The following is a 13,235-nucleotide window of genomic DNA, read 5'->3' as shown; positions in this document are numbered from 1 at the left end:
GAGAGAGAGAGAGAGAGAGAGAGAGAGAGAGAGAGAGAGAGAGCAAGGCGAGTGAGTGACATTAGGGAAAGGATAATTGGAAGGTGTATGAGGGCACTACATCTTTCAGGGTCATTGCATTACGCTGATGGAGAACACAAGAGACTGAACTCGTAATTATTGTGAGAACCTTTTGTCCCGTCGAGGAGTCACATGAACTATCGTTGCCAATGGCGATGCGTGGGTGTCACTACATCACACCCACTGACTGCATTTTCCCTAGCGTCACTGCACCAACAAAGAAACAGTATTGAATTAACAGGGATAGTATTCATAAGTCATATGTAAAACTGGCTTGTGTGTGTGTGTGTGTGTGTGTGTGTGTGTGTGTGTGTGTGTGTTTGGAGAGGTGGGAACAGAAAGTCGGGCTAGATGAGTGCTTAACAACGCCACTTACTGCATCAAGTAGGAGAGTAAGGTCGAGGGGGAAAGGGGAAAAGGAAAGACTGAGTGAAGTAGCGGCTGGGTAAAGGAGGAGAGGAAAATATATGTTGGAAGGAGGAAAGAATTGAGAAAAGGAGAGGGAGAGGGAGCAGAAAAAATAGAAAATCATATTTGTTTATTTATTTAGTGTGTGTGTGTGTGTGTGTGTGTGTGTGTGTGTGTGAGTGGCACATAAGTGGTGTTACGTAGATTAGCTTTCTCATCAAGAATGTGATTATTTGTAATTTGTGACTTTATTTCGTTGCCTTTGTCTTAATCTCTCTCTCTCTCTCTCTCTCTCTCTCTCTCTCTCTCTCTCTCTCTCTCTCTCTCTCTCTCTCTCTCTCTCTCTCTCTCTCTCTCAACACAATAACTCAGTCGTCACTTAGCTACCGTGGCTGTAAAGGCTATAAAGATAATGTCTGTGTAGTAACTCACGCATATGATAACTTATTGCTCGATAAATTAGAAAGTATTACACAAAATATTAGGGAGGAGAGAATAATGATATATAAAGAGGAAGAAGCTGAACTTTACTCAAACCTTTGCTAAAAATCGCACCTTGAATGATTCTGGGCTCGTTCTACACGCTCAGTACCTGTTAATGATTCTTTGCAGTGATGTTTTCCATGGCGTCGTCTCCTTTCTCAAGCAAACTATGGAGCTCACTGTCTGGTTCTGTATCTCTATCTTCCTATGATTTGAATGCTTTCAAGAGGTAGGATATGAGACACTTATCCTCGTATATTTGATTATTCCATTTGACCTTTTGGAAGTGGCACTTAAGTGGGCCTCTAATTCATATTTTTTATTTTTCTTTGGCAGTGATTCTCCAGTAAAAAAATGCAAATCGTTCAATGTTCAAGAATGATTTGGTGTGAGTACAACCACAAGATTTATTCTTAGAACTGTCAATGTGCAATGTTTGCCAGCCTTGTTACTGCTGGAAGTGTCTAGACGTGTTTACTCTTGTGCTGTAGGGAATGAAATCGTATTTTCTGCGAGTGTTTTATAATTTTTGTTACATTCCGGCTATTGTTTTGTTTACTGAGGTGTCGCTGTTTGTCCTGCAGGGCCGATGTCGACAGTGGACGCTGTGGACGGCACACCTGCCCACCTGCCGTGCATGGCCGCCCACAGCAGACCCAGGGACGCTCCTGTCCTGGTGGTGTGGTACAGAGACGGCTCCCGCAGGCCTTTCTACATGTGAGTACCCGGTTTGTGTGTGTGTGTGTGTGTGTGTGTGTGTGTGTGTGTGTGTGTGTGTGTGTGTGTGTGTGCGTGTGTGCAAGCGCGTGTGATCTGTTGAGAAACAGAGATTGACAAGATTCTAGACAAAAATAAATAGTTGTTTTTACTTGACGTACATATAGGTTACAGGGTTGGTGGGAACAGCTGCATATGTACGTACATAGTGTGACGTTATGGTGAGTGTGTTGGTGGCGAAGTGGGTTGGTGCCCAGCCAGCGGCTCGCTTCATGCCATTATCTCACTGCCACAGTGCCATTCTCGCTCGGCCTGTGCTGTGTTGTCACGTTGTTCTCGTGTTCTGAGGGAGGGTTGCTTGCACGTGAGCACATCCGGGTCACTCTATGAGATGAGTCACGGTGTGTTTGTTGGCTTCTCTCACTTTGAGTTGGAACAAGCAAAACAAAGCGCTTCTCTAGTACAAGTTGTGAGTGGTGAGTGCATAACTTTATTATTCCTGGAAATTATGTTTATTACTTCTCAAGAAAGCCTCTCTTTATTCATTTCAACGTAGCATGTTATATTAACGAGCTCTCCCATGCAGGGCTGACTGACGCCTGCTGCTGTTGTTGTTGTTGCTGCTGCAGGGAATCCCCTAGGAACCTGGGATTGACTTCGTTGCGTGGTGTTTTATTTGTGTGTGTGTGTGTGTGTGTGTGTGTGTGTGTGTGTGTGTGTGTGTGTGTGTGTGTGTGTGTGTGTGTGTGTGTGTGTGAAACAGTGTGAGAGAGAGAGAGAGAGAGAGAGAGAGAGAGAGAGAGAGAGAGAGAGAGAGAGAGAGAGATCAAAACGATCTCCATCTCGACATTTATAATCAGGCACTGGAATGCACCAAGGCAGTCAAACAGAACTGAGTTAATTTGAATCAGGCTTGCAGCAGAGCTTAGTCTTGCACCACCACGCTGCTGCTGCTGCTGCTGCTGCTGCTGCTTGGCTGTAGAGGTGAGGGCGGGAGGAGGCAGGGCAGGGAGGCAGGGAAGATATGCTTGACGTCAGACAGGCAGCGGAGGCGTGGGAAGGCCTGGCTGTTCATATGAGGGTGATGCAATTAACATTCATCCGTTTAAGTAACCAACCCATATTCGCTTACTTTTGATGCTCTCTCTCTCTCTCTCTCTCTCTCTCTCTCTCTCTCTCTCTCTCTCTCTCTCTCTCTCTCTCTCTCTCTCTCTCTCTCTCTCTCTCTGTGTGTGTGTGTGTGTGTGTGTGTGTGTGTGTGTGTGTGTGTGTGTGTGTGTGTGTGTGTGTGTGTGTGTGTGTGTGTGTGTGTGTGTGTGTGTTCGTTCCTGACTTTCAGCCTTCAGCGGAAGTTAAATGAAAATCAGCGAATCAAACTTTAAATAGGAAAAGAAAGTTGGATGAGGAGAAGGAAAGAGGCGATATGAGATGTAGAAGATGAAAAGAAATGGATAGATCGAAGAAACAAAATCTATATCGAAGGAAAGGGAGAAGTGAAACGTGGAGGTGCAGGAGAAGGAGGAAAGAAGAAGGATGAGGATGAGGAAGAGGAGATGGAGGAGGGAACGACCACTTGAATACAAACAAGGGAGGAGGAGAGTGTCGTGAGGAGAGGCGCTGAGTGTCAGAACTCAGTGCTCTGGAAGTGATACACTCAGACCTTTTTCTGCCTCACTGCACTGCCGCCCACCACGTCACACGCTACACACCCTAGTGAGCCTATCCGCCCATGAACATTCCGTCTCGATAATGACTAAGAAAATAACTATTCGTGAACAGCTCAGTGCGTATCTCCTCCCACTAACAACAATTTGCTTACCTCATGTCTTACAGTACAGAAGCCCCGTCAGTGTATTGAACGGGCAAAGAGGTGGATCACTCTTACGCCCTCTCGTTGCCTCACACCGCACCCCGACTCTAATTGACAATCTGTAGGTAAATAACTGAGAAAAAGATGTGCACACAGCTTCTAATTACCTTTGGAATACAATGTTAGAATGTGAAAAGTACACTCATGGATCCAGGCGCACGGTGAATAGGAAAGAGGGTTATTTTGTCATCGCAGCAGTTCATTACCACGCACTGCAACTGTTGTCACCACCGTCGCTGTTACGTGTCTGCGCGGTATAGGTAGTCAGACTGAACTTGCTTTCCTCAGTTGGTGGCAGTAAATTTATTGCGCTGCCATGAGGGAATTTTCTTTTTCATCGTTTTCTGATGTGAATAAAAAGCGTGTCAATTGTGTGCGATGATGCGTGAGAGAGAGAGAGAGAGAGAGAGAGAGAGAGAGAGAGAGAGAGAGAGAGAGAGAGAGAGAGAGAAAAAATCTTTTATCAGCACATAAGTTCTTCCTTCTCAAACGTAGATGTAAATATCTGAACGCAGACAGAATTATTTGTTTAGGTCGTGAAAGTTGGAATAACACAGAACCAGGTGATGGAATTAATGATATTTGGTGTAAGTGGTGGTGGTGGTGGTGGTGGTGGTGATGGAGGTGATGGTATTACGAACATGTTACTTATACAATACCAGCAATAAAGTAAGAGGTGTAGACTTGTTGTTTAAAGATCACATGTCAGTCATTGTCGAGCCAGATGCGTCTTGGCCCCAAGTGGTGTAAGACCTTTAATCGTTTCAGTACCAGGACGTGTTTTTCTATTCATTTTTGTTACTATTTGGCTATTTTATACATCTTCAGAAACATATGTTGGGATTAGAATAGTAAAGACTGTGGCCAATAATCTTTTGACCTCTATAGACCCTTCCTTATGTCAATAAAATGGTCTAGTCATACACTCAAATATGTGTTCTAGTATTAAAGGGGTTAACATGGTGAGGTCCCATAACCAAGCTTAAACAGACCGAGACAAAATAGCGCTATGTAGTTTTTATGTGTTTATTATTATTATTATTTTTTTTTATCTATATCCTCCTTTTTCATTTAGCTTCTCAAACTTTTTTGTTCATCCCACATTTCGTAAGGAACTTGGTGTGCAGACGTGCTGGAAATGTATATTGCTTCCACTCTCTCTCTCTCTTCTTTCTCTCTTCTGTTTTCTCCTAAACTTTATGTTTTATCCCTTGCCGAGCCCCATCCCCATTCCCGCGTTAAAAAAAAAAAAAAAAAGAAAGGCTGAAATAACTTTCCATTTATTTACCAGACACGAGGGAGATAAAAGTCGACTGGGCGACGCGGTGACTAACCCAGGAAGTGCACGCCCGCACTCTGGAATTCTATTAATTCCTACAGTACTCTTTTAGTCGTGGTGGTTTGAAATGTCCTGAGCGTCAGTCAGCTGTGAATGTGAATGCGACAATGGTGAAGTGAACTTTGAAATATTTTAACGTAGAAGCTAAGAAGTTACAATAAGTTCGATCCCTCTGTAAAGTTCTTGTTATCCTTTACTTTATGATTGTTACTTTACTTTGTTATATTTGGAGAAGAAATGTGGGATTGGAAGGAAGACGAAGGAGTTGCTGGGAGAAAGGGAGAGAGAGAGAGAGAGAGAGAGAGAGAGAGAGAGAGAGAGAGAGAGAGAGAGAGAGAGAGAGAAAGGCTACAGACGAGAGAGCATCAAAAAGATTTAAACCTCCCTGGCTGTCATTGGATCCATATAAATTCTCACCAAACGTCACTTGTAAAGGAATCTTACTTCTGTTTTCTTCTTGTTTATTTATTTCCCTTGAATTTCTAATCTTTATTTCATCGTCCTCTTTCTTTCTCTCTATCCTGCAGCTAATCATCTCTCTCCTGCCTTACTGCTTGTTTGCTAATCTGTTTCTTTACTCTGTGGGATATGACTGCTCTCTCTCTCTCTCTCTCTCTCTCTCTCTCTCTCTCTCTCTCTCTCTCTCTCTCTCTCTCTCTCTCTCTCTCTCTCTCTCTCTCTCTCTCTCTCTCTCTCTCTCTCTCACACACACACACACACACACACACACACACACACACACACACACACACACACACACACACACACACACACACACACACACACACACACACACACACACACACACACACACACACACACACACACACACACACTTAAACGTCGTTCCGTCCCCTCACTTAGTCAACTCAACGAAGAGGTTAATGGAATGATTTACATGTTTGTGAATAATTCATATGTGGAGACAGTAATTCAAGACTTGAGCACGTCTTCGCCCTCCCCCTTCTCGCCCCCTCCCTTCCTGCCCCATTACCCCTATCACCGTACCACACCACACCACACCACACCACATTCCTTCTGTAGGTTCGTACTCTAGTGCTCGTCAGCAACAAATAGCAAAGTTCTAACGCGTGTTGTTTAAGTCACGTGATCGATACTACAGTTCTCTCTCTCTCTCTCTCTCTCTCTCTCATGCGTCGCTGGACACATTACACACGTCTTTTTAGCGCAGATCCGTGCAGGGCCGGTTTATTAAAGTGGAAGTTTAATTGTGATATTTGCCACGTGAGGCACAAAAAGGCGTCCAGCGTCCAGTGTCCAGTGTGCTGCTGCTGCTGCTGCTGCTGTTCTGGATGTCACGGTGATATCACACAGCACGTTTTTCAGGCAGTTGAACGAGGCTGCGAGTAAAACTAACAACTATGGAAAGTGTTGTCATCGTGCACTGTGCATGTATATTATTACGACACTTTTGTGACGGGAGCGCGATCATGTTCCGCTTGTCATACGCAGATTAGTATTGGTGCAATGTATTAATTGTTGGAGCTGGAAGAGGTGTGAGCTTGATCCCTTTCTTGTGTTGCAAGTTGTACAAGGAGAGAAATTTGTTTGGCATCATTCTTGAAAATTAATGCAGTAATATTGCGTTCAGTTTGCGTTACCTTACAATTGAGTCATTTTTAGTAGTCACTGAGATTCAATATTAAGGAGGTCGTGTTCCAATAACCATAAAATTCTTTGATTTACGCACGTTTCCTCAAAGAAAGAGACAGTGTATATTTAGCGTATTTCAAAGGCATCAGTTTATGGGCCATAACTTCTGAGCCTCACAAAAATGTTTGGTCTTAAAGTTGGCGCCGCAGACGCTCGCCACGCCGCCTGCTTCACTCACCACAAATAACACGGGAAGTACACATGCACTATATGGTTAGGCTAGCTTTGATAGCGCACTCCTATGAAGACCTTCTGTCTCTAACTTACGTCATGACCCTTGGAGTACAACCTTCTTGATGTGGAAGGTCCAGCGTCAGGTTTCAATAAGGCTGAGTGTTGTGTAGCAGCTTGTTTCCCCCTTAAACTTGCGGTGCCTTAATTACCTGTCACGCACAACACCTGCGTCGCCTTCCCGTCCCATTTATTCCATCCCCAATATGTTCGCTTCATTTGTAACGCTAATTGTGGAAGGACTCCCTTGTCTTGTTAGAGACGCTGTGCTACCAATCTCATAACAACAAAATCTTTTAGAAATTCTTTATTAAGCTGCCAAGTTTAGCTTTCATAGTGGCTATATAAACACACACACACACACACACACACACACACACACACACACACACACACACACACACACACACACACACACACACACACATACCACACACACAAATAAAAAGGTTATTGAAAAGACAGAATTGTGTGGGTGTGAAAAATTAGTGAAAAATTAGTGAAGCCCTGAAATATATAAACGTAAAGCTTGGTAAGATATGAGACTTAGGATATCCAGATTTTCAGCTTCAACTGCGTTAGATATGGAGAGAAAGGAAAAGAAAGTAATAATACGGCAGCAAAATTTTTGCAAGGTAAAAATGTTGAGGTGAAGGACGTAAAATTAAAGAAATGGCTGACAAGGGAGACAAACACGAAGAAGTAATTACAGATAATTTAGACAGAGGAGGCAAATGTTGAAGATGTGTGCTCCCTTAGGAAGGAAATGAGGATGTAAGAAAGAGTGAGCCAGGACTAATGAGCGGGTCACGCGTGCAGCCACCTGAGGGAGGCCAGACTTACTTTAGCTGAGGTAAAACGAAGAGAAAAGACAGACTGTAAGATGCTGAAGATGGCCCATAGAAAAAAAGACAAGAAGCTGCACGCCTTAAAGATTCATGGGCCAGAAGTGTCATCAACAAAGAAAGCAAGGAGAGGCACGGAAGTCCAGGAAAACTAGACACAAAGGGTAGAATAACTCAGTAGATAGATATATGAAAATAATACATAGAACAAAAAAATATGTAATTGAATTGTCGTGCTGAAAAATGCGTGACATAAAAAATAAAAGCAGGAAAGGCGACACTTTAAGATTTGTAGTCTAATATAATCTCACAAGGTAATTAAATTAGATGGAATGCAGAATACATAAACGTGAGACAAGATTACGTTAAGAGAAGAGTATTATAGAAAAAAAAAAAATCGATGAGGCGAAATCAGAACAATGGATGAGGCGATAGGGTTGAGTGGGAAGGAAAGCACCATCACAGATACCTGATATATTAATCTGGGCCAGCAGCGTCAGTGGGACCCGAACACGAGGCCGCTGCTCCCCTGCCACCCGGCCACCTGCGGCTCCCTCATTGTTAAGAAAATATACCTGATCTGGGGGAATTAATAAATAAAGCGGCGGTACACTTGAGAGTAAAGCATCACAGTATTTTTCTCCGTAATGACAGGCTTGTAGATATAGCGAATAACATGCGGAAAGATGTAGACTATATTTTTACCGTAAATATTCAACCCAAAATAGAAGACCAATCATTGGGACCCAGTGTAGTAGATTGGCAGAGAGGAGAGAGAGAGAGAGAGAGAGAGAGAGAGAGAGAGAGAGAAAGTGTTTTTTGGTGTTTCGAGAAGGTAGACAAGATATAGTTATAGCTTAACCTTTCTAAGCAGTGACACGTGTCTTGAATGACCTTCGCACAGGTAACTGGTGCCCGTTGTGGGAGGAATGAAATGACAGTAAGTTCTGGGTCACCTATGTGTGTGTGTGTGTGTGTGTGTGTGTGTGTGTTTCACTGTTTGATCTGCTGCAGTCTCTGACGAGACAGCCAGACGTTACCCTACGGAATGAGCTCAGAGCTCATTATTTCCGATCTTCGGATAGGCCTGAGACCAGGCACACACTACACACCGGGACAACAAGGTCACAACTCCTCGATTTACATCCCGTACCTACTCACTGCTAGGTGAACAGGGGCTACACGTGAAAGGAGACACACCCAAATATCTCCACCCGGCCGGGGAATCGAACCCCGGTCCTCTGGCTTGTGAAGCCAGCGCTCTAACCACTGAGCTACCGGGCGTGTGTGTGTGTGTGTGTGTGTGTGTGTGTGTGTGTGTGTGTGGTACATTTATAAGACAGTCTGTTGTGTATTGCTTTAGGAGAAAATCCAGTGCGTAGCAATTTAAGATATTCGTAAAATACTTGGTAATTCAAATATTGCTTTCTAATGTATCATGCATCGATATTATTTGAATGTTTAGCACTGAGAGAAGATTTTTTTTCTGTGTTGCTTGGGATCATGCCACCTCTTTTCCCACCTCGTCTCCATTATCATCACTCATTACTTCATTGCATTTATTGATCTATTTATTGATTTATCTGCATCTATCTGTCTGTGTATTTGACTATCTATCTATCTATCCATCTATCCATCTTATATCCTCCCAACGCTCTAGTGATTCATTTTGCAATATGAACGCAAACGAGAGAGCATCATTATTCTTTGTGATGAACCCGGAGACCCGCGTCAGAATACATAAACATTCGGATTATACTTGTAACAGGTTTTATTTGTTTTGTAATTGGAATTTAATGGCCGCTTTACCTTAACAAAACACCAATGTGAATAGGATCCATCAATATTTATGGCTGTTCAAAATATTACCCTAATAAATATAACTCCCATCATCCCAGCACTGCCTGACTCATTCACTTCCATTCACACAGTTACCTCCACACACTCTGGCACTCATCATACTTGTTAACTCACACCGCTGCCTCCACACACTCCGACACTCATCATACTGCTTCCTCCTCCATTACTAACATCTTCCTCTTCCTCCTATATCACCATCACCTCTTCCTTCCTCTTCCTCTTACATCATCAACACTTCTTTCTTCCCCATACAACACAAACAACACATTTGTCCTCCTCCTCCTTCTCTTCTTGTGCCAAAAAGAGCGAAAAAAATCATACTTGTTAACTCAGCGCTGCCGCCTCACGCATCACAGTCACACTTCTGCCTCTGCTGCCACGCGCATCACACTCAGGTACTGCAGGGGATACTTGAACTAATGTCTCTACTAGTCAGTATTACCAATTGGTCTGGTTTAAGCCACACTCACCGCTAGAGACCCTTTCCAGCATGCCAATCCATCCTGGGGCTTACTTAGGAGGGAATGCCATCTCTCTCTCTCTCTCTCTCTCTCTCTCTCTCTCTCTCTCTCTCTCTCTCTCTCTCTCTCTCTCTCTCTCAGCACTTAGCCGGTCGCATCACTTCATCATTTTGACCAGCGCACCACAAGCCACCACCCTCCAGACGCCATCAGCCTCATACCACAGCCCCTTCATCTCCACTACACCGCCCTCTGCTCCATTACTCCACCATCGACCTTCACCTTCTCCCTGTCTGCCCTTCACTATCTTCTCCGTGGCCAAGCTTCCCTCATTAAATCACAGCAATAACGTGTTCATGGTATTTTATACTTATGGTCGTTGAGGGTGTAGCAGATTGGTGATGGAAATAATAGTATAGTAGAAAACAAGATAATTTTGGTCAAGAAAGCTTGGAAGGTAAAGATGATTTGCTCCAAATCATTGAACAGAAAAGCTCAAGTTTTTGTACAATTTTTTCCCTCGCCTTGATTTCCGTTCCCTGTATTCTTGTCCTTAAGGGCGCAACTAAAAGCCTGTTTCCTTCTTACCTTCTGGTCTTTGTTCTTTTATAAGATTGTCTTGTGTTGAAGAAACACGGAAAGGACACGGATCACACACACACACACACACACACACACACACACACACACACACACACACACACACACACACACACACACACACACACACACACACACACACCTATCAATCTCTGGTCACGGGTTGCCTCGGTGACAGGAGAAGAGGCACTGAGGGAGGCAGGGCACAGTAAACTCTGGAACTCTCTACCTGTGTCTGTATTTCCACCTGCCTATGACTTAAACTCTTTCAAAAGAGGAGTGTCAAGACACCTCTTACGTTAACTGGACCCTCCTTTTAGATTTTTCTGTTTTTTCTCTTTCTACTTTTCTTTTAACAGGGCCTGGCAACCAGCAGGATTTTTTTTTCCAACACTGTGTTTGCCCTTGGCCAGTGCCCTTGTAATGTATAATGCTGAGCCAAGACAAGAGTTGGGTGAACATTGAACCACAGTGCTCAAGGGAATGCCATGAATAGACCGGACTGGGATGAATCATTACAGTAACACGCCAGAGTGCAGAGGGTTCTCGCGGGGCACCGCTGCGGGGACAAACGCCCTCTCTGTCTGACGTGGGTGGTATTGGCCACAATTACACTGGGACCTTTTCTCCGCCGCGGTGAAAAAAAAGGAGCGAGCCGATACCAATACATCGGTTTTAATGGTTGTTTGGTATGGTCTGTCTGAGCGGCAATCCATCTTTGCCGAGGCCGCCTCTGCTGCTGGCCTGGCCTGAGGAAGGCCAAGTGCTGGTGGTGGGTGTGATGGGTGTAGTGAAGTTATAAGATTAGTTTCCTTCACTATTAACACGCCATTATCACATAATGAACGTATCATGCAATAAGTAGCAATCTATCAACAGTGTGGTGTTGTTGCTTACAGCTGAGAGGATTGATAGGGGACCTGCATCATAATCATAATATTCAGAAATTCGATTCTCTCCTGTCTTACCAAGAAAACTCCTTTCCTCCTCTTGTCCAATTGATTTACTCTGTCATCTCTGAAGAGGACGGGAACGTTTGGAGCACGACGTAACGAGTGGCTGTGGATGGGAACTCGCGACGGTGAAGTGAGAGAGATGAACGACAGATGGAGAGAAGTTTTCAAAGCCGAAATGAGGATGAGCACTATGCAACATTGGTTGATAGTAATGGTAATAAGGCAGAGGAGGTGCAAGCAGCAATGGGTAATAAAGAGAACTAGGTAGAAATATTAAGTTAATGAAATAAAAACGAAAGGAGCTATGAATATAATATGTGAATGAAAGGTCACTTATATAATGATGAGAAAACACGGTTAAGTAAGAGGAATGTGGCTTCAGCTCATCCACCGCATCACTACTACCAAATTGTCACGGAAGAGACTGTGAATTGCCATCTGCGTGTTGAAATGGCACAATGAATAAATAGTTAGGCAACGTGAATGGCAAGGCAGCACTCAGCAACGGAGATAAGGCATAGCATGATAATATGTTTCATCTACTGAGCTTGAAAAATTGAAATGGATATTCTCGTCACAGCTGCGACTTCTCACGCGTATGATGAAACTTAACCTTAAAGACGACCCGTGTGATAATAATACCTTCCAGTCCGTGAGGCCCACGCTGCATCACTGCAAACCAACTCACGCTACATCAAGCCACACCCTAATGACTCGTGATGCACGCCTTTAATAATGATAAACCTTAATGTCCATGTTTGTGGGGGCAATCTTTTAGGATGATTGTTGAGCGGCCATCGCCTTGAAACTGTCGCATACAATATATATTCCGTTGAAACGGGGTAACGCGGGAAGCAGGATGATGGTGAGCTGAAAGAAATGTGACGCAAAGGGCATGTCTCTATAACATGATTTCTATGACATCAAACACCCGTTGTGTCCTGATTGCAGTAGTAGCACGCCGTCACCACCACTGCCGCCGCCGCTGCCACCCACAGCATCAGGACAGACGGAAAGAAAACCAGAACCACAAGATTGTAAATTCAGCAGTAACCAAGTTCCAAGTTAACTTGATCAAATATGTGTCCAAGACTTCCTGCTGAAAGTTGAATGAACCAGATTCTCACACTCTGAAACTCACTTATGGAGATGCAATTCTCGCTGGATATTTGGGCGTGACGGTTGTCGTGGAGGCGACTGCCGTCATTGCTGCAGACACCCACACTACTGAATAATCTTCACGCCACTCCGGCAAGCACGCACGCAATGGCCATACAGTTTCTTATTTCTCACCAGCAGACTGTGGGGTGTCTCCGGGATTTATTCTTGAATCCCGTCTGACATGCCTACATAGACAGGCCGGGTTTGAGGCGATGTCTGACGTCACGGGAATTGCCTTTACATAGGTGTATCCCTAACACACATGATAAATAAATGAGCAATTGACATAGAATATATATCACATTTTCCTAGCTCTTAAAACTGTACTTTGCCATGTTGCCTGGAGGAGGATTGACTTATGACACTACAGGCTGGGGTGTTCTTTAATGAGACACCTTGCTGCTGTGGTAGACGGCCACTGTTCTCCTAAATTTATTAATAGTGGTGTTCCTCAGGGTTCTTTCCTGTCACCCACTCTCTTTCTATTATTTATTAATGATCTTCTTAACCAAACTTCTTGCCCTATCCACTCCTACGCTGATGATACCACCCTACATCTTTCCACGTCCT

At 44.0% G+C, this 13,235-nt stretch overlaps 1 protein-coding gene across 1 annotated transcript in view; it reads left to right on the top strand.

Annotated features, from left to right (window-relative positions):
* The window catches only part of LOC123503644 (hemicentin-2-like), a 232,601-nt gene that overhangs the window by 135,302 nt on the left and 84,064 nt on the right, over positions 1-13,235 (top strand). Inside the window, 1 exon segment of the mRNA XM_045253578.1 lies at positions 1,536-1,668. Within this exon segment, the coding sequence (XP_045109513.1) occupies positions 1,536-1,668 (133 nt within the window).

This window comes from Portunus trituberculatus, chromosome 14 (assembly GCF_017591435.1).
Source record: "Portunus trituberculatus isolate SZX2019 chromosome 14, ASM1759143v1, whole genome shotgun sequence".
In the NCBI taxonomy this organism is placed as follows: domain Eukaryota; kingdom Metazoa; phylum Arthropoda; class Malacostraca; order Decapoda; family Portunidae; genus Portunus; species Portunus trituberculatus.
Note: the sequence above shows the minus strand (reverse complement) of the source record. Positions and strands in the feature narration are given on the sequence as shown.